Genomic DNA, 23,070 nt, shown 5'->3' with positions numbered 1-23,070 from the left:
AATTACTTACACACACACACGCTTTTCGTCTGTCTAGTTCCCACGTAATAAAATAAATTTTGAAATACTTAAATTTTCAGGAAAAAAAGAGCGGCTGTAATCCTAAGTAACAGTGTTTTCATCCCCGTCTTTCTGCAGAGACATACCCAACCACCAACGTCTAGGAGGACCTAGCGGGGTTTTTTCCCCCTAGGTTTTGGACCCAACCATCTGTCATTTGGCATTTAACCAACTCCGACTACGATCTCCTTCTCTAGATTAAAACGCATTAGATCCTCTCTTTAGAGTGAAGGAGCTATAGGCACCTCTTCCCACAATCCTTAAAACAAATCTTATTAGAAAGTGACCGGAAATGAATCACTGGAAACAGAAATTTCTTAAAAGGTCTCAGAAAAACACATCTCCTTCCCTCCTATAACATAAGGGCCTCATTTAATATGCAAACAACCTACTCTTTGAAAAGTCACTTTTCAACGGCGGCACAGCTGAAACAGTCTCAGTGCTACCTTCCACTGACCCTGATAACAGCCCTTCCAGCCACTGGCGACTCCGTTTACTTCCCCGAGATGTCCATCAGTTGCTGAAGTGACCACCAACACCGGAGAGCCAGGGGTTGCCCAACAGGTGGTACCCAGAGGCGCCCCCGACGGCAGCGTCGCCCGCCCGCCTTCGGGGCGTTCCACGGCGGCGTCCGCCCGACCCCGCGCCCGGTGGGGTGCCCGGGCTCCAGTGAGAGCGCCAGGCTCTGCACCGCCGCGGAGAGGGGGCGAGCGCGCCCGATTCACGTCGCCTCCACGCCCACCTCCTCCCACTAGTAGTCCCCTCCCCTTGCCACTGCACTGCCCTTATTGTTGGCCGCGTCTGTCACTTTGTGTGCCTGGTGACATGAATGGGTGGGCTGGACACACCTTCCGTCCTTCCAGAAAAAAAAAAAAAAAAACCTGTCCAGATCTGCATAGAGACGGCGAGAGACTTCCCCCCGCCCTCCCCCGCGCTCCCGGAGCCTACGCAGCCGGCCAGGGAAACACAGCTTCCCCCTCCCACACTCACTCCTCCCATCCCTTAAAAAAAACGCCCAACGCAAATAAATAATATCGTTTCAAGCCTGCCGCCGTCCCGGGTGGCCTCTGCTTCCCGCCCGGCTCAGCGCGCTCCAGCCCTGAGGGAGTCGGCGGCGAGAAGCGGCGGCTCCGGGTGCGGTGCGGGGCGCACGGGCGAGAGGCGGGCGAAGGCGAACGCGCAGCCGGCCAGCCCGGGCCGCACGATGCTCCCCAGCGCGGTGGCAGCCCACGCCGGCGCGTACTGGGACGTGGTGGCCTCCTCCGCGCTCCTCAGCCTCCCCGCTGCGCCCGGCTTTGGCAACCTGGGCAAGAGCTTCCTCATCGAGAACTTGCTGCGGGTCGGGGGCTCCCCGACTCCCGGGCTGCAGCCGCCCACGCCCCACAGCCCGGCAGCCGCCCTGACTACGGCGAGCGCGCAGCTCCGGCCCCTGCCCGCCAGCCCGGTTCCCCTCAAGCTGTGCCCCGCGGCCGAACCAGTGAGCCCCGCTGGGGCGCCCTACGGCACGCGGTGGGCTTTTCAAGTGCTCAGTCCCTCTCCGGACAGTGCGAGGCTGCCGGACCGGGCTCCAGGGGACCGAGACAGTACCTTCCAGCCGTCAGTGCCAGGTGAGCCAGCTCTACCCTCTTTCCCCAGCCGCGCCTCCCGGATCTGGGGGCGTCGGCGGTGCGCACTGCGCCCAGGGAGCGCCGGTCTCCGACCTTCCAGGAGCATCTCGGGCTTTAGCGGAGATTCCACTTCCGGAGTCGGGGGCCGGGGCGGAGGCGCACAACTTTCTGTGATTCTTTTTTGCCACATCCCATCCCATCCCATTCCACCAGCTTCCTTCACCGTCCCCTTCTTTCAACAGGTGGTTAGTTGGTCTACCCTGACTTTTTGGCCTTAACTGGGAAAATCTGAAGGTATTCTGGCCTGTCTGGATCCGTCTGGAGGGGTTTCACCAAGCTCAGCGTTTTTAACCCTCCCGCTCCTATCCCCCGGGCTCTCAGAAAAGTTCTTGACAAGGAGAGCTTTGCGCAGCCCAACTTGAGAAGATTTTTGTCACTTAAACTGTTAGGACAGTCGGAATAGCTCAGGAACGCGCGCAAAGATCTTTGGAAGGAGACTTGCGCAAAGTTCTGGCTTTCTCCACACATTTTGGATCACTTTAGGCGCAAAGAAATGAAGGCCGACCTTTCTTCGTGCTGAGCTGAAAAACAGCTGAATTGGCAACTGAAGTAGGAAGTTCACCAATAAGTAAGAATTTACCGAAAAGAAGGGCAGAGTGGGTTTATTTTAATCACCTGTAAAACCTAACTAGTGGGACTGGGAAGAAGGATCTTTACAATTTAGTCAAATATTAGCCAAATCTCGCCGAAATCGGCAATGATAAAAGGGAACAGTCTCTTAGAGACTCAGAAGCTGAGATCCAATTGGATTTTTTTTTTTTTTTTTTTTTTTTTTTTTGTGGCTGCGTCCTTAAACGATCTTAACTCATTCTTTTAATCCCGATGGGTTTGTCCAGAATGACTAATAGACGCTTTTTCAGCAGTTTCCATTGTCCCTGCAAACTGCCGGATCAAATTTATTGCTAATGGCTTTATAGAATTTAACATGTTTAGAACCTGTCCTGGTCTTTCAGTTTGAAATGGCTACTAACAGAATGGAACAAATATAATTATATGAACACCGATCTCATTCACCTAGTGTCAAACCTAAATGCTAAGAAGCCTTTTTCTGCACCCTGAAAGAGGAACAAACAGTTAAGGCAAAGTTATGGAAATTTGGGCCTCTCTGTTCTTTTTGAAGAAAAATTAGCCATAAAGCAGGTTCACTTGGACTTGAACGAGTTAATAAATAACATTTCATAAAAATAACATTTTCAAGAAAATTTGTTGATTTGCATAACTGTTGGTGGCTTGGCATTGTGCTGTTAGAAGTTGTTTTTCAAGGATTACTAAAGTATTTCTAATCATAATTGTCTCAGCCATGAAAAGGTATTTAATTTTAACCTTTGCAGATTTAACAGATTACATTTAAATAAAATAAATGCAAATCAAGTGCAGTTATTTCAATAACCCTCAAAAATAGTTTACTGTATCCATTCCTTTCAAAATATTGCAACTAAAGATTAAAAGTTTTTGTAGCTACATTCTTTTTATTTTCAGGATCATATTCATTCTTGTGCACTTATTAAACTGTCCAATTGCAAACATTGTTTTTGGAGTAATTACAAGGGTTGTAAGAATTTATATTCCCTTTTGAAGTATTCTAATAGTTTAAGCATGCATTTTTCCAAATATTTTATTCAATATTCATTGAAGATTTGATGTTCTAGATTAATTTTCATTTCAACAACCTTTGTTTTTTTAAAAAATATTATTGTAAAGAATACATTAGTTTCTGAAACCAGAAAAACATCTAAAGAAGAAAAGTAAAATCTCATGAATTCGTCCCCACAAATATGCTGCTTAAAACCAGAATTTATATTCATTAATTTTTATAATTGGATCAAGAATGTAGTTTTCTGAACACTGCCCCAGTTTTATTTAAATGACAGATTCTTGCCCTACCAAATGTAGGAAATTATTTTATGCAGTTTACAATTATGAAATTATAATGGAGTGCCAACAATTTAGCTATTAGGTGAAAATTACGTGAGGATGAAATAGTGATTTGATGTTCTGGGGAGAGCATAACAGTTGGAGAAGGTCTTGTTTTCTGGAAGATAATACCATTATCTTTCTGAAATGTTACCAGTTCTGATCCTTTAGATGCTAACTTGGGAGTAGACCACAAAATGTGATTTTAGTAATTTATGCATATTGAGTACCCACTTTTTCCCCAGCTTTAATTTATTGAGTGCACCACATCTAAATTTAAATAAGAAACCCCCAGAGTTATTTTTAAGTGTATTGGTGAAATATGGCACCGTTTAACTGGGGGATTTATGCTTCATCATACATTTTTGCTTCATTACTTTTCATTATTTTTGTTACCAACTATTAAATATACTATATATTTCATTCATTCAGTACATGTTTACTGAGTGTCTCCCATGTATCAGGCTCTGTTCTAGGTCACTGGCATAATCAGTTAAAAAAAACAGATGACTGTCTCTGCCCTTCTAGAGCTTACATTCCGTGTTCTGTACTGCTTTGTAGGTAGCAGCTGTTTTCAAAATAGCTCCTTTAATCCTCCTAGTAAGCTAGTGAGATGGCTATGGGCATTCCAATTGTTTTTCTCAATGATAATTTCATTTGCTGATTTTGTTTTTGTCCCAAGTATCACTTTAAACATCTATGGACTTGTGAAAGAGAAAAAATTGCCCCAAATCTTAGGCTCCTACTTGAGGTTAGTCTTTCACTGACTAGAAGAAAATAATGAAGTCTAAGGGGATCGCCAATTACATAGTATCACAATAATCATTCAGATTGTGATTTTGTACCTCAGCCCATAATGGAAGGAATTAGCTTTCCTTTTCATCTTGTTATAAAACATATTTGAAAAGTGGTGACAGTTAAACACAGTAACACAGATTTATAGGTCATGGATGAAAGTAGAGCTGTCAGTGCTTCATCCATGAAAATTGGTAAGTTTGAGTATTTACAGCAAGAAAAGCCATACTCCATAGCTCTATGTTGTCAAGTTGTTTACATAGAATAGTTTTAAAACTTTAAAATCAAAGGGCTCAGGGTTTGGGAGAGACCCATTTAGGGCAGTATGGGGTAGTAAATAGGTTCTCCTCCAGGGCTTATATCTGAAAAAAGAAAAAAAAAGGTCACGAATTATTATAGTTTATTAGTGGAAACCAAGAAGTTTTGTGAGTAAACTCTGATTGTCAGACATCCTTCCTCAGAAGTTTGCCGATGTCATTATTAGTGACAATATTTGGAAAATATTATGCCCGATTAAAATATTAATCTGTTTGTATATAAAAGAGGGCATCACAATGTAAAATGCTGGAAGATTTAAATTTCTACTGGCTACAGAATGACATCAGTTTTCTATTGCTGGTTATGCTGTCAATTCTCTTCAAAATAAGTGGAACAAATACTCTTGCTTATTAATAACATTTGTTATTTTAAGCATTTTAGAAAATGTTTGACATAAAAGTAATTTCCTAAATATAATTTCCTTTATCATTTATTAAATCTATTCTTGTGCTGTATATGAAAGGATTGGAAAGCAAATGTTCATTCTGGGTAGGTGAGTTGAACTGCTTTTTTAAAAAGTAGTTTTGCTAAGTAAGTCATACTGTGTAGTAAAGACATAAAAGAGCCACAGTATTTTTTCTGTCATCCAGTGAGGGTTGTTTCTGACCATCGGTACTTAATGTGCAGTCTAGTTTTCTTATCTACCTTCCAATCCTAAGTACCGTTTACCCACTAATTGTTGACTGTAACTATTTCCACTTATGTTTTGTGCTGCAAATGGTAGTTTTTTCCTCCACTGAGATAACACTGAATGTGTGAAATACAATGGCCTCTCTTACATTTTAGGCAACCGAGGGGAGGGAGAAAATGGATTTGTGCTCAAAGTGGGGATTCTAGTCTAAGTGAAGACTTTGTGATCTTATTTTTTAAGCTTGAGTTTGAGCTTTTTTGTTGCTGACACTATAGTTTAGATTCGTTTTGGCAAATTAAAAGTACAGAATTTTTGAGTGTTGATGATGCTGATCCAGAACCAAGATGACCACGGGGGATTCCGAATGGCATAATGACGAGACTCGTGCTAGTGGTTCTTTGCTGAGGCCCCAAAGGATGAATTCCAGTTATCCTTGATGGAATTTGTCAAGAATACCAGAATCATATTCTTACTGTATCGGTATATTTTCCTGTAATCTGCTTAACAGACCTTTTAATTTACATTAACATAGTAATAACTTTTACCTAGTTCATGAGTAATCAGCTCTGAACAGATCATTATATGATCCCTAAGTTAATAAACACCTTCAGGTTCAAGGAGAAGTTCTTGCAGAGGTTACAATAAAAGAAACTCTTAGAACCAATGGAAGTAATAGTCTCTTTACATTTAGCACTAACTGAGTAAGCCACACTCCTTGCAAAATAACATCTGAGCTGGAACTACAATGAGGTAACATTTTATGTGTATTTAATTTGACTTCAACTTTAGCACCTGTCTCTCCTTTGCCCCAACACATGCTTCTCTTTTTTGCTCTAACAACAAGCAAATTTAATCTGATAATACGTACTGAAACTCTTGAGGTTTTATAATTAACCAGGAGTACATGTAGCAGACAAATAAGAATGTTTTAGAACTTTCTACTTACTTAGCTCCATTCCTTTAGGGATTTGAGGGTTATTTTAAGAGGTACAATGGTTTAAATGCCCAGAAATTTACTTATGGACTTACATAGAATTAAACGTAGGATTTAGAGTGTTCAGGGTTATGCTACATGAAGTCAAAGGATGCTGTATGTTTTGGGCAATTAAAAGAGGTTGCCAAGATTGCACCACTGCACTCAGCCTGGGTGATAGAGTAAGACTCTGACTTTAAAAAAAAAAAAAAAAAAAAAAAAAAAGGATTGCCAAGGGTAATTTTATTTATATTTGTTTGCCATGGATGTGGTTCAAATATTGGAACCTAAGCTGTGCTTAGACTCCATGACAGTCCTCTTTGAATGTGTCATCTCCTTCCTGTTTTCAGTAGCCACCAGATGCTTTTTTGCTTTAAGAAGATATTTTACAGTTAGATATGCTGCTGAACCATGAGAGAAATGGTAGCAACTTGAAGGATACAACATCCATGCGTAATTTTTGTTTAATCGTTGTGTTCATAAAATCCTTTGAGATTCTCTGCTATGAAAGTTTACACAAAAATGAAATGTTATTCTACTTAAAATATTTAAACAATGTGTCCTTATGTTAGGGTGGGCAGTGAATACAAAGATCTTTTGAGGGTCTTGCTTCGCAACCTTTAATACAGTGTTTGTAACAGAAACCCTTAATTTTCGGTTAGAAGAAGCTCTAAGTTTTTCTTAATTACAGTAGTTTTTCTTTGTATGTACAATGAAAGTACACAAGTTCTAAGTCAGTTTAAATACGTTTTCATTCAAATACACCTGGAGTCTGTCAGTAATAAAAGGGCAAATTGTAAAATGAAACAATATGATTTTTATCTAGGAATGCTTGTTAGAATCCTCATTTTAGACTTCATTAGATCATGTTTCTATTTTATATTCTCTTAGTAAGAAATTGGATTTTCGCCTTAATATATAACATACTTACCAGACCCTTGTATATTTTATTCCAAAATATTTTATTTTACTTTCAGTAATGTTTTCACTTTAAATGAAATCTCTTTCATTCTTTTTAGCCTCCAGTCAATACTTAACTTGGCAATGCTGAGTGATCCATCACTTTATATAAAGTTACCATAGCTGATTTCATTTTTAATAGCATTGTTCATTTTGTCAACCAGCTATTAGTTGCGAATATTTCAGGGGTGCATTTTTGTGAGGTATGTGAACAGTCAACTTAAGGTACTAAAATTCTCTCTGAAGTCAAAGATCAAAAAGCCTATAGGAGTTTTTAGACTTTTCTTTTAGAACCAAAGCATTCAGGAAAAGGAAAGAAAAAAAAAGCTTGCATCTTTTTGTATAAATTTCTGACTATTTTAATGACTTCTTGTTTATAAATATTCCACAGATGAATTAGGGTTTTCCCTTTTCCTTCACATGTTCAGGCACCATGCCATAACAACCTTTATTTTTTGTTAATTCTAAGTGACCATCAGAAGTAGAACATACAGTATATAGATTTCCACAGGTCCTCTTCAAAAGACTCAAAATTTCTTTTCCTTTAAAACTTTAAGAATCTAATACTTTTAAAATTAAAATATGTGAAGGAGTTAATAAGTCATTCTTTGAGAAAATTTATGTACATTAAAAAAGAAATAAAATCCACGATTGCTGGCAAGTTTTTAATAGATAACCTAGGACTGGATTGAGTTTAGGTGTACAGAACTAGTTTTGTGGTTATATTGGGTCTGAAACAAAAAAGACCGTCTGATTCTTTAAAGCTGGAACAAAATAACACCTATTTGTCTACATATTTCTTTAGCTGCTTTTCCATTACAAATTGAATAGTCATAATGGGGACTGTATGGTTCACAAAGTGTAAAGTATTTACTATCTTGATTTTTATAATGTAGGTTTGCCATGCTTGCTCCAACATGTAAATGGCAAATTGGCTAAATCTAAAACAACCAATAGCTCTCTGAGCTGTTTTAGGAGCATTCTTATATTTAAAAGTCTAGATTCAAGATTTTCAGATTACTGATTCTGTAATCATAAGCAATTCATATAACCTCACAGAGCCTCTCTTTTCTCATTTCAAAATGTGAGCAGTGGTAGAGTCAGCATTTGACTTTAAAGCACATACCTCAAAAGCTCACTGGGAAGATACAGGAAAAGATGTAAGGATTCCTTTCCACCATGTCACCATAAGTAAAATATTGGTAAAAGGGGCATTGTTGTATAAGAAAGCATCCCAAAACTCGGTGGCTTCAAGAACAATTTATTATTTTCTCTTACAGTTTTCTGGATTGGCTGGGCTCAGCTGTGTGGTTCTCACTTAGATCTTGAGTGATGTTAGGTGTCCACTGGGACTTAAGTCATGGGAAGGTTTGCCTGGGCTGGATGTCCAAGATGGCTGCTCACATGGCTGGCACTGATGCCATCTATTGACTGGGTGCTCAACTGGATTTGTTTATTGCTCTCCAAGCATCTTGACCTCCTTATAGCACAGTGGCTGGGTTTTGAAAGGGAGAACACCAAGAGCACACATTCCAAAAACTCATGTGTTTTTGGAACTGTGGACATTTTGGAACTTCCAATACTTAAGCAAGTCACTAACACCACTCCAAATTCAAGGGAAGAGGAAATAGGCCTCACCTCTCAATGGGAGGAGTACCAAATAATTTGTGATCATTTAAAATCTGTCCCAGGGTGAAATCAAGATAACCAATATCAGATACAATTCCTGGTAGGTCTATCTTCTGCTAGAGTAGACCAATGCAGGAATTTATGGAGTGGTATAGCTAGGAACTCAGGGAGCCTTCACAAAGGCTTATAGTATTCTCTTCTGTGACATGGACTTCTGTGACATAATAAAAAGAGCAAGGAATCTCCTCAAGTTGAGACCATTTTTTCAGAGAGGTCTAATTGGAGGGTGAGGCAGCAGAGGTAAGGACTCTGGGCACCTGTGATGGTCACAGTGAGCTAGTGTCCCACAGCTGGAGGGAAGCCAGACCCTGTCAATTTGGTGTTGTGAGTCTGGATAAGATGTTGCTGGAAGTGTCCACACAAATGCTTGTTATCATCTGTTGCTACTGCATGTTGTTATTGTATAGCGGCCTTCCCTTTGGCCCTTCTTTGTTTCACAGCATCCCATCCACCACTGCCAGGTGAACTTTTCTCAAATGTAGCTTTCATCATGTCACCAAGCTCTCAGAAAAACCTAAATTATCCCATTTGACAGCAGATCAAATGAAATCACTTAGTTTGGCCTTTAAGGGCTTCATTCCATCAACTGTATTTAACTCTTCTAGACACATTGCTTAATGCTGACCCTTTGGCCTTGTCCCAGTAGCCAGGCTGGTCTCCATTGCCTGCCCTGTGTGTCACCACCATCCTTTCCTCTTTTCCTTTGTCTCTGCAACCTTTTCTTCTTGGAATACCTTCTTTCTCTTCGTTTGCTCTTCCACATATTTTCCAAATCAAGGCCCTGATTAAGATGTTTCTCCTGCTTAAAGCCTTCTTTGAACAAGCCTTCCTTAAGATATCCTTTTCTTTTTATTCTATATTTCAGTAGAAGTCTGGAAAATACTGCTTTTTTTTATATGCCATCTTAGTGTTGATCTCAGATTATGTATTTATGGCAAGAGGAGACGGCTAACGTTTACTGAATGTCTACTATGTGTCAGATGCTGTTTTATGTTCTTGGTGGTCTCATCCTTGCTCTACATTATAATCACCTGCAAAGTTTTTGAAAAAATGCAAAGTGGGTGTCCATTCCTAGCCAGCCTGATTTAAAACAATTGGTGTGGGGGCTAGGCATCTGTATCTTTGAGAAGCAGCCCAGACAACTCTAATGTGTATTCAGGGTTGAGAAACTGGCTGGGGATGTGCACAGTATGAATTTTGTTAGATTGCATCTCCTTGGGGAGTGTGTCAGGATTCACTGAACAAAATTGAATCTGGAGTACTGAGAAATTTACATTTCATTTCATTGACCAGCAGACTCAAATCTGTAAGTTAAAGAACATTAAAAAAAAAAAATTCTTCCAGGAAGGAAAATTCGTTTTTCACCTTTGTAGTCCCAGCACACAGCACAATGCTCAGCACTTGACAGATAGGCAGTACATATTATTGGCCCTGAATTAAAAGGACAGAAGCAAACAAGTAGACAGTGCACTTGATTCATCTTCTTATGAGCTGTACCAAAACATTAAGACCCTTTGTTTTTCTGTCTTTAAAATACTTTTGAGGGAAAAAAAAAATGCTGACTTGTCTCGTTTTCTGATAAACAGAAAGGTAAAGGGTGAATTTACCTAACTTGCTATGGCTGGTGATTGAAGACAAAGTTTGCAATTAGATCACATAAATGAATTACTTTCAGATAGACTAAGTATTAAAATAAATCAAACGTCCATAGCTAATTGATATTTCTTTGTTCTGACTACTCAAGACAGATGTTTGCTGTTTTTTGGAGTCTTGTTTTGGGTCCAACCCACCCCAGAGGGTCTGCTTAATTGTGTATTATTTTCAAATTCGAAGGTTAGATTTTTAAGTTCTCAGTGCCCATGTACCTGGCATGTGAAGGGGGTCATTAGAACCATCCTTTTGGGATTATTTACTTCCCTGTCATTCTTTCATAGAGGTTTCCTGTTTTGTTTTGCTTTTTTCCTAGTGGTTACCTTAGTAAGATACTTTGGAACCTTCTGTCATTTCTCTTCATCCTTCTTATATGCAGTGGGCTTCCAAAATTTATTTGAAGGTTTTATTAGTGGTCTTTAGTATTCTTCCTTTGAAATGTCAGTACCATGGTTGTATTGCCGGTAAGAATGTGGTTTCACATCATTTAGATTTCTGATGTTCTTCTCCATTACTAAAGGAGAATGAAAAGAACAAAAAACAAATTTAAAAATTATTGTTTTCTAGAAAACAGAATAATTTGTCAGTACCTAAACTTGTAATGATGCTTGGCTATAGGATACTTGTATTACAGAACCATTTAGTCAGTTAAGTTAAAAAAAAATCAGGCTAGTTCACCATTAGGTAGGCTATAAGTTCCCATCTTAACTAAACATGCAAAATAAAAGATATCTTGAACCTGTATCTTCAAATAAGTCATATGGAAAGTTTCCTATGAATACATAATTTTAGGCATTTGGATTCAGACAGGCCCTAGTTTAGTTCCAAAAATGTTGAGTCATTTTGTGTGTAACTAATAACAGTTTCACATAGAAATTGGAAGATTGATTGGTAGGTGTTTAGTCAGGGTTCTCAAGAGGGACAGAACTAATAGGATATATATAGATATATAAACACACACAAAGGGGAGTTTATTAAGTATTAACTCACATGATCACAAGGTCCCACAATAGGCCGTATGCAAACTGAGGAGCAAGGAGAGCCAATCCGAGTCCCAAAACTGAAGAACTTCTGGAGTCCAGTGTTTGAGGGGAGGAAGTACAGGAGAAAGATGTAGGCTGGTAGGCTAGGTCAGTCTAGTCTTTTTACATTTTTCTGTCTGCTTTATATTCTAGCTGCACTGGCAGCTGATTAGATGGTGCCCACAGATTAAGGGTGGGTCTGCCTTTCCCAGCCCACTGACTCAAAGGTTAATCTCCTTTGGTAATACCCCTGCAGACACACCCAGGATCAATATTTTGCATTCTTCAATCCAATCAAGTTGACACTCAGTATTAACCATCACAGTAAGATATGAAATTTGGAGTGTCTTGAGATGTTACATTAATAGAACCTAATGTCATGCTGTAGAACCTACCTGTTTGTATTTTTTTTCCGGAGGAAAGACCTTTTTTTTTCATTCTCTGATGGAAATCTTGGGAGCGATGTCAGTTTTCTAGGGTCCAGCTCTTATTGAATAATTGGCAGAGTCACTGTGTACGAATTGTCTATCCCTCATGGCTAGTAATTAATTATTAAATTAAATCTTCATTGTTTTTATCATCCTTTTTTCTTTTAATTCGCCACAAGCAGTCATAATCACATTTCAGATGCCTTGAATGTTAATGAATCAATGAGATAGCATGTGTTAAATTTGTAGCTATTCCAGTGCCTGACGTGTAGGAAGCACTCCTTAAATATTATCATTATAAATGTTGTTCAGTGAGCCTACAATTAATCATGATAAATGATTAAGCAACTGCATCTATATGGCACTGATCATGTTTGAAATATATTTTATCTAGGATCAAATTATCTTTTTTACCCTTTTCAGGGGATCTTCCAAGTAGTTCTTAAGGGTTTGCAGCACATCTATCAACTTGTCACTTGTTTTCATCAAAGCTGAGTTTCCTTCTTTGATCATTACTTTAAAAAGCATATGATTCACTAAAGTGAAAAATGTAAGATGTATATATATGGATATATATATATATCCATATATACCTTCAATGCAATGCATTGTTTTAAATGGATTTCTTAAAGCCATTCAGTGCTCCTGCAATCACATGCTCACTGGATTAGCATTTGACTTACGTCAAAGTAGGAACATGTAAAAAAAAAAAAAAGCACTTAATTAGAATTTTACAGTGATTTTTTCACATAAACCAGCTTAAACAAGGTGTATTTACATTTAGCAATCAGGAATTGACTTGTAAAAAAAAAAAGCAATTAGAATTTTACAGTGATTTTTCACATAAACCAGCTTAAACAAGGTGTATTTACATTTAGCAATAAGGAATTGATTTAAACTCCTGTGTAAATATGTGTATCAAAAAGGTGATTTAAAATGTTGAAAAGTTGTACAAAATAGAACTTCAAGCCTGGTCATGTCACAAAATGTGAAGTCCAGTTTTTTAGTAAAAACTCGAATTGTTACTGTGGATTATGATTACTTTTTTTGTAGTTACAGATTCTGATACTGTCATTTAGATTACAGCTTACATATACCAAGATAGGGTAATGTAGAGTGACATAAGAAACTATTCAATTAAAATGGTTCTTCTGATTAAATTCAACATTAAGATTAGATATCTCTAAACCACATTTATCACAAAGAATTTAATTGATCATTTAAGTAAACCATCAATTTAAAAAATATTTTATTTTCCCACTTTTAGGGCCCTAGAATTAGGATGAGAAATATTTTGGTTAGAATAGAAACATTTGTAATATATATATGTATCTATAAGGATGCAATATGCATGCCATATGTGCATGTATATTGCATACATATTAAAATAAGGATGCCATATGTATGCAATATATACATACACATATATATCGCATACATATGGCATCCTTATTTTAATGATATCAGTAGTATGATCACATTTTCTATACCCTATATTAAGCAAGAAACAAAACCAAAACCTTTTTTTTTGTGTGTATTCTGTTTCCAGTAAACATGGTAAATGTTTAATTTTATGTCTGTAAATGCAACATTGCTGAGTCTTTTTTTTTTCTTTTACCTCAAAAGACAAACAACAACAGCAAAAGTTCAAAACAAAACAGCACCATAACCATCCTTTTATTATTTATGGAATGCTTTATTTTGGAGGGGAAATAAGTTAGCTAACAGAAATGTTTGAGAATAAACATAATGAGGCAACTTTTATACTTGAAAATATATTTCTACTTTTGGAAGTACTTCATGTATCCATAGCAATAATGAAAATGTAAATCTGTATAAATAATGCCATACTCTTGTAACATAATTTAAGACATAACATTCACATGAAATGATTTATAATTTCTAAGATGGTTTTATAGTCAATATTAGAACAACTTATGATAACAATGCAACATCAAAAAAATTTATAAAACTTTTGAACACCAAAACTGGTTTCCTTTTTGTACATTTGCTTAGTGGCCATATTTTCAAAACAGCATTAAAACAAACACTTGATTCTTTAAAAACCCGAGTATTAAAAAATCTTAAAAGCATTAATGTTAACAGCTTCCCATTGTATGCTAGGAAGAAGACTGCATTTATGATTAATTTGCAATTTTAAAGCACCCAGGACCCTGAAACACTACAAAATTCTTATTGGAAACTATACTTATTTTGATACATCCTTCAAAGAAATTGGTGAAAATAAACGTAAATGTAAACAACTCTCAGTTCATTAAAATGCAAGTCTGAAATTACTGTGTTCTTCAAAAAGGTATGTAGTCATATGGAAACAATATTCACTGAATGTGATTAAGAAAAGGAAAGAAGTTGTCACTTAAATATGAAGGGAGAATAATACAAATATTTATTTTCAAGTTATGTTTTAGATTTCAAGATTATCTGTTATGAAAGATACCATGTTTTAAGATGGGTCAGGAAGCAGGGGAAGAATTAATTCTTGATCTTTCTTCTTTCCCTAAGAACAGGGAAGTTTTCTGTTAGTTTGGAAGACCATTTGCTCAATTACTAAATTACTGTTTAGCATGTGCTAGTCACTCTGCTGAGTGTGTCATGGTATGGGCAAGTGCCCACTTTAGGCAACCTCCACCTACAGTTATATTGTATTAAACCCATTCTGTCAAAGGGCATTGTGTATCTAAGGACTTAACCAAAGCATGGCATACAGTAAGTGCTCAATAATGGAGAGTTATTATTTCATATTCTATAACATTCTTTATAGCTATTCTCATCTACTGAGGAATAGAATTTAACTTAAAATGGTAAATTCAAAGGCATCCTGCATCCTTTGCTGCTTTGCCAAGTAAGTTTTTATGCTTCATCAGCAATGCCTCAGTTATTCTGTAAACCAAAGCAGCAGGATTTAATGTGCTCTGGAAAACTAATTGATAATGCAATGGTAAGGAGCTAATTCCTCACTAAAAATCACAGCGATCCTATTCATCATTTCTGTGATTGTTTTATAGTCAAAATGCTAGAACAACTTAAACTAATGAAACTTCAAAAAAATTTTATAGAAGTTTTTGGCCACCAAAACGGGTCTCATTTTCATACTTTTTGCACAGGACTAATCATAAATAGTTCATGTGTCTCTCCTGAAAGTTTTATATATAGCTTATTTTTAATAAAACTATGCAGAGCAGAATTACATGGCAACTCACTATACCAGAAACACAGATGCCTTCAGGGTGACTAGATTTCTCTTGAGATAAAAAGTGATTGTTCTCAAATACTTTAAATTATGTAAATGTGATCAGAAACACCATTTTTGTTATGGAATTGCTCCGTAAATTTACCATTACCAACTTTGGAATCCAACTAACTATGTTTCAAAGAACCATCTGAAATAAGCAAAGTGATATAAACTTTAAAAATTAAATGTAAGTACATAATATTTAAATCATTTCTTGGTAAGTAGGATGTTCAGAGCTGTGCTATTTAATATAACCCCTAGTCTCATGAATATATTTAAATATAACTGAATTTAGATTAAATATTCAGTTATTTATTATGCTAGCCACATTTTAAGTGCACAGTAGCTGTATGTGGGTAGCAGATACCATTTTGAACGATGCGAATATAACATTTCCAATCATCACAGATAGTTTTCTTGGACAGAGTTGCTCTAGGGTATTTTAAATAAAGGAATAGTAGATGTTTCCTATTTATAATGATGACTGCACAGAAAATGATCTAAGAAGCTTGGGATTTCATAGTCCCCTTGAGTCTTTTAACCACATCTCCCAAACCTTGATGAGATTATTTGGCATACTTTTTGACAGACAAAGGCTACTTTACAATAATTTCAATACAAATGAAAACTAAGCAATGGTTCAGAAAACTAACTGCATTTACTCAATGACTTTTAGAAAACTGGAGTTTTGCATATTGTCTAAAAGAAATGGTTAATCAATGAGATCAATGCTTTCTCCGCAGCACCTTCCAAACCTTTTCTTCTGAGCGCCCCGCCATTCTACTTGGCGTGCTGCGGTGGGTCCTGTCGGCGCCCTGCATCCTCTGCTGCTTTTCCAAGTAAGTTTTTATGCTTCATCAGCAATGCCTCAGTTGTTCTGTAAACTAATGCAGCAGGATTTAATGTGCTCTGGAAGACTAATTGGTAATGCAATGGCAAGGAGCTAATTCCTCACTAAAAATCACAGCGATCCTATTCAGGAGGTTTCCAGAGATTTATCAAACCTCAGCACACTGAGCAATTGTGAGCAGTTCCAATGGTATTGAAACCCAGGGCCGACACATCACCGAAAGCAACTTGTTTTCCATTTGATATAAAAGATCTCGGAGAGACCAGTTTAGCTTTTCTGAAATGTGTAGCAACACTCCTTTAAAGAAAAGGAAAAAAGAAAGGAAGGAAGGCAAAAAAATTATGCTGTGTAAAATTTCCATTCTGCTTAAAATGTGACACAGAAAGTTCCTAGATGTCTATGGAAAATGATTTAAAATTGTTAAGATCATGAAAGGAGATAAATCTCTCCTTTTTGGCATCTTGAAGGTAACCAACCAGAACTGTTGAAACTATTTTCAAGAGAAGTCTTCTTCCAGCCTTAGAAAAGCAAAATTTTATTAGAGTCTGAGGGTGGAGTGAGAATGCCACTTTCAAAATCTCGCAGCGTGCACACACACACTCTCACACGCAAAGGAAAAACACAGAAGTAAAATTCCTGCTGGTCTTGAGATTTCTGGGTCAGATGAGAATCTCTAGGCAAAGCATTTGAGTTTATGGTGAAGAAGTCCAGCGGAGGGGTGCATTTCTTTCAGCTGCCCAAGAGAAAACGCTTATTCAGGTTAACAGCTCTGTCAGGTGAAAAGTGAAGTAAGAGTTGAGGCAGGCCCCTGTGCCGAGCTCCAGCACGGTCGAATTCAGATCCCTGCTGCCTCTGAGCATGTGTTTTGGGAATGTTTCAGGAAAGCACTTGCTCCACAGAATAATTCCTGACAAGTGAGGCAGCAAATGCTGGCGGTTTAACGAGCTGCAGGCTGTGAACATCTCTTTAGGGGGCTGATACTTTCCCACAGAGCACTTTACATGGCGGGGACCCAGCCACAATGGGCGACAGACCCGTGACCAATCGTCACTTTCACTCGACTCATCCACACGCGACCTCACCACGATTTTTCACTCTACAGATGAACTTTAGGAACCATTTCACTTGGAAAAGGCTTGGGCAGGGGTCAGTTGCCCTTTTGTATGGTCATAAAGCAAGGCTCTGTGTGTCAGTCTTTTCTCCTGTCTCACATTCCAAGTGAATTTCTGGACACCATTTAAAGCACTTGACTGAAAAAATAAAGGAGTGAATGAAGCTGACTTTTATAGACTCATTCTAGCTCATCTTCCCATATAACCCTGTCTACCTGAAAAGGGATTTAGTGGATGAGCTTAGTGTATACAGGGACTTGCTGAATACATAGAGCCCATTATCAACTGTGGGGATTGTTTATTAACCGGGACTGATACACTACTATTTTGGAAGTGACCTATTAATTGTCCATTTAACTAAAATGTATTGAATTCAAACAGAAAAAATAGAAAGCATGACTAAACCTTTTACTCGCTCCTTCAAGGTGGTCTCCTACGAGGGCAATTGAAAACTCTTGTGCAAATTAAGGAGACATTTATCACCATATATTAGCGTATCAGGAAAAGACTTCTGGAGTAGAGACCGCCTAAACCCAAATATGTGTTACCGTATCATACAGCGTCTCTGTGGAATTAAGTCTTCAGTGTTAGATTTCAGGAGTGGAGATCAAAAGGGGTCCCACACTTAGCTTCGGTTATTTCGTTATGATACGATAATTAGTTTTTAACTTCAGAAAATCTCTGGCAGTTCAGGTAAGTGGAATTGGACAAAAAATTCCATGTAACAGTGGACATTCATGTGCATATGTGTGAGTTTGTGTATGTACTTATTTTATAGTGATGTTTTGAGAGTCTCAAACCATCAAAGATAATAGAGTAAAAAAAATTGGGCTCATTCAATTAATAGAGCATGTAAAAGTAATGCTAAAGACATTTTCTAGAAGACTTTATCTTCTCTGCTGCTGGAAAATTACTTTAAGCAGGTCTCATTTTCCTCCATCTGCTTCCTACTTTGTGCCTTGTGCATAACTGATGTAAATTATGGTGTTTATCCCTGGAGGTTTATGAAGTCCCATGTTTATCTTTTTCTTAAAAATAAACATACAAGCTGAAAATCAGTACAGCTCTAATCAAGGATAGAAAATGATGTGCTTGGTTTGGCTTCATTTCTAAAGCTGGCATTTTAAAACAGTTTAGAGATGCCACAACTGATTTTAATAAATGATAGTGTCTCAGTTATAACTCTAAAATGAATTTCGTATTTTCTTATTTATAATGTTCATTTGTACTGGCAGCAAATAATAATAACATGCTAGAATTAAGCTGTGAATAAAGAATTTTACGTAAATAACCAGGATACCAAGGTACAGTTAATAAGGTTTATATTTGTACAATCATCTTTAAGGCACTTATTAGGTTTTCTCTTTTTCTTCTTTTTTTAATAATAAGAATGATTTTTATGCCAAGGTCTTTATATTATTTTCCATTTTACAAACAAAGGAAAATAGACTGTCCAAATAAACTTGCATTAAGTTTCAGCTCAGACAGCCAAAATTAGGTTTATATTAAAAAGTTTAATAAGTGATTAAATCAATGGCCCTCATCATTGTTTCACAATATTGACTTCCCTCTTTCCAAAAGAGTAGGATCAGACCAACACATTTCTAATTATGCAACTGAAATATTATTTTGATTCTTTTAATGTGATTCATTTGCTTAATATTGATTTAGTTTTTCTTATTAACTTCTTAGATTTATGACTGACTTCTTGTCGCAATGTGGAAACAATCATTCATTCAATGGCCTTCTCACATATAGTAAATAGTTTAATAGGCTATTTAAGTGCAACCCTTACAGTGGGGGAAAAATTAAAAGGCAGTGGTAACAGTTCTCCTCCCCCAAAGCAGTGTATGGAAAATCATTGATATTACAACCATGAGGTTCTTTTCAAAATAATGTATTTCTCAAATAACATGAAATGGAAAGTTGTGGAAATTATGTAAATAATGACTTTTTAAAAATTACTTAACAAAGTGTAGGAATCTTAATGATGTTGACAGCTAATCGATTACTAGGTAAATTATTTTGTTTCATCTTTGAGTACCTAACTTGAATTTGACCTTTTGAGAATTTTATGCCTTACAGACAAAGCTTAAATTTGGAGCAACATTATAAAGATTTGTAGCAAAGAAAGTATTCTTCTGGGACAAATTGCTCTGCCTTTTGGGAGATGAACTTATTTTCTACGTTTTAAGATAATTGTACTATCTCCTCTTTCTTGTTAAAACTTAAAACAATATAATATACTCTCCAAGTCTGAATTTTAGGATTGTCCTGTAGACAGAAAGGAAGGGACATTATTTTTCTAGCTGTGAATGTAGGTTGGTTCTGTGAGTTTCATGGACAAAGATGGGGAATGCTCTGATTAGTATTCTTGCCACCTGACCTGACTGTGTTCTCTTTTACTGCTCTCAGCTGGAGTGACCAGTGGACCAAGGATACTGACTAGGATCTGTTGAAATCTAAAAAAGCCTGCATACAATTTTTTAAAAAAGGATTTAATCTTAGCACTGTAAGATCTTCAGAGGGATGCAGAATTCTTTTTCTAATAGGAAAAGAATTTAGCCTAATTATATTGCCTAAAACATAATTGAGTTTGTGCAATATGTTGAATACCTATTGATTTCTCAAAAATACAGGGAGGGGTGTTCCCTAGATAAATGGCATTCAGTCAACCAGGGGCAATATTTAAAGGAGTCAGAGACTCAAAGACAATAGATTTTCCAAGTTGATGGCTCTATTCAGCAGTTCTAGAGAGGCAGTGAAAGTATTGGAGTAACATTCCTGGAATGAATTTCCTTTTCTCCCCAATGTTCTTAAGCATTTGAAGGGTGGGTGATGGGTAGGGGAAGGGAATTGCTTAGCAATATGGGATGCTTGTCTCTGATCTTGTCTATAGCTCTGTCTGAGCATAACATGAAGTTTAACAGGGCTGCTTATAAAGTCCTGATTTTTGGTTTCAAAAAACAAGTGAAGAATAGGGTAGGGGGAGAACGGCTGAATAGAACAAAGCAGGATTGCTTTCTTCTGTCACTCAGCGTGTGTCTATAAATGATACAGGGTTGTTGGATTGTGCTTTTGGAAATAGGCAATCCAAAACACAAGACATCAGAGTACTACTGAACTCTGATTGGTTAGACTGCCTGCACCTATTCTGTTATGGATGCCCACTTTATAAGGTACATTGAACAGACTCTCATATAAAAACCAGGTTAAGAGGTAGACAGCAAGTTAAAATAGCAAAGACTCTGTATGACTAGTCAGGAATTTTGAAATGAATTGAGTATTTTTGTCCTGAAGAAAAGAAATGCTAGGGAGAACCTGGGAGTTTTCTTTAACCCAAATCTACTGTATGCAAATAGATATGAACTGTAGAATTGGGACCAATGAATGGAGTTTAGGAAAAGTTAATTTTTGGCTTGTTATAAGGGAATGATTTCCAGCAAATCAAGCTGTTTGATAAGTATTACCATGTGGCACCCCAACCTTCAAGATTATATAGAGACAGGAAGATAGACTTTTAATTTAAATCAGGTTAGACAAATGCTGTGTTTTCTCTCTCCAAACTTCAAATCTACAGAAATTACGTGCGTGCGCGCACACACACACACACACACACACACACACTTGCAAATAAGAAAGTTAAGGAAGCTCTTCACTTAATAGAAGCCCCTGAAAGATAAAGAGGTAGGAAGTCGCAGCTGGAGGAATGTTACAGTAGAAAAAGGTAAGCCCACAGACAAGACAAGAACCATCCCCTATTTGAGGAAAACTGACTTCAGGAGGGAGAGACAAAAACTCAAGGTTTGAAATGAGCTACTTTTGAGGAAATAGTTGATAGAGGCTGATGGTATTGTAGCTAGCCTGTTGGAGAGGCCTGGATTAAACAAATGACCTCTTGTGCCTTCTGATTTGTTTAATTGAATCTATATAAAAGGATGAAACGATTTTATTTCTGAAAGTGTTATTGGTATCCTCTGGCTTGAGTTATCCTGAAATAATCATATTTTTTACTAAAAGCCTTGAGAGGTCTACATTCAGTGGTGCTTCATAGACTTATGCTGTCATTTTCCTTACAAAGCCAGGAGATGCTGTGTTGTGAATTAGTTTTTCATATGGAAAACCGTAAACTTAGAAAGCAAACTTTAAACAACATGGCTTGCTAGAAGTGCCCTTTATATAGCACTCCTTGGCCTACCTCAGGGTAGCCCAGATTGAGAGCAAAGGCTGGGACAGAACAGAAAACAAAGAGAAGGCCAGTGCCATGGCAGATGCTGGAAGCTGTGGTGGGTCAAAGAGCAGCACTGGACATGTATGTTCCAGAAGCCTTCATAAATAGGTGAAAGGATATGGGACAAAGGAAATGTCCCCAAATGGGATCAGTGATCCAGAGATTCACATGAGTTCTTGGTTAGTCTAAACATCACACACATTGCTGGCAAGCTGTTCACAGCACAAGATGGTTTTGAATTGCAGTAAAAGATAGGCCAGAACTGCAGCTATTTGTTCTCAGTCTGATGTCTAGGAAGTGACTGGATAAGGTCCCTGTTCATTTGGTAGTGCTTGCTGGCTGCTTCAAACACCATTGCCTGGCTTCAGAGTTAAGTCACGTTTTCCAGAAGTTGAGGCAATAGGGAGAGGCAGTGACTACCACTAGATTGTCCAATACTGTGTTTTTGTCTCCCCCCTACCTCTCCTCCTTAACAATAGCATGCACACACAGCATACCTCCATTTGTAGTGCCCTTCACACAGGGCTTCTGGGAAAGATGGTGATTAGGGAGCATCTCAGGATCCAGGGAATCATGCCTTTGAAAAGTTTTCTATCCCGGGTCTTTTTTTTGAGATAGAATCTCACTCTGTCACCCAGCCTGCAGTGCAGTGGCGCGATCTCAGCTTACTACAACCTCTGCCTCCCAGATTGAAGCAATTCTCCTTGCCTCAGCCTCCTGAGTAGCTGGAATTACAGGCACACACCACCATGCCTGGCTAATTTTTGTAATTTTAGTAGAGATGGGGTTTTACCGTGTTGGCCAGGCTGCTCTCGAACTGCTGACCACAGGCGACCTGCCTACCTCAGCCTCCCAACGTGCTGGGATTACAGGTGTGAGCCACCGCTCCCAGCCTATTCCAGGTCATTCTGCTGTTTTAATGTGACTCTTCCCACTTTCCCACTTCTTTCCCTGCCCACTCTTACCTTTGACAATCTTTGAAGTAATTTGAAAAAGGCATTGATTTGCCTCCCTCCGCTTTGTTGTGTGACCTTAATTGCACAACTGAACTTTCTAGAGCCTAGTTTTTCATGTAAAAAATGGGGGTGTTGGTAATTTCTTCTTCCAGGGATTGTTGTAAAGATTACATGACATAATGCATGTAGTTGGCACATATGTCAGCACATGTAAACCCAAATATATGTGAGAGCTGCATAATAATAATAATATCCCCAAATTAATATCCTGTAGCACCTTGAACTGGTGCCTCCAGCTTTTAAAGCCTCATTTCTGCTACATGCCTTTTTTTTCACATCTGTTTCTTTTTATATTATTTGTTTATTTTTGTTTACCTGGAAGTTTCCATATAAGTCAAACCTTTGTCATAAATTTATGAATAGTTGGATGTGTGCTTTGCAGATGTAAAATTTAGGTGCTTATTTATATGTTTAGAAGATATGAAAATGGTATGGTTTCATCAGTATGGTTTGTGGTTAGATCCAGATTGCTCATAAAAGACTCATGGGTGAGCCATAGGA

At 37.8% G+C, this 23,070-nt stretch overlaps 1 protein-coding gene across 2 annotated transcripts in view; it reads left to right on the top strand.

The window, feature by feature from the left end:
- Nucleotides 1-957: 957 nt before the first annotated feature.
- DBX2 (developing brain homeobox 2) overlaps nt 958-23,070 on the top strand; it is a 36,763-nt gene continuing 14,650 nt past the window's right edge. Inside the window, exons 1-2 of one of the 2 annotated variants that reach the window (XM_003941476.4) lie at nt 958-1,667; nt 16,104-16,199. In XM_003941476.4, coding sequence (XP_003941525.1) covers nt 1,265-1,667; nt 16,104-16,199 — 499 coding nt within the window. In that variant the 5' untranslated portion in view covers nt 958-1,264. The remainder of the gene's footprint in view (nt 1,668-16,103; nt 16,200-23,070) is intronic. The other variant, XM_074403170.1, reaches the window with a different exon arrangement.

The sequence above is a fragment of the Saimiri boliviensis genome, chromosome 7, assembly GCF_048565385.1.
Source record: "Saimiri boliviensis isolate mSaiBol1 chromosome 7, mSaiBol1.pri, whole genome shotgun sequence".
Classification (NCBI taxonomy): domain Eukaryota; kingdom Metazoa; phylum Chordata; class Mammalia; order Primates; family Cebidae; genus Saimiri; species Saimiri boliviensis.
This window is presented reverse-complemented; position numbering and strand designations above follow the sequence as displayed.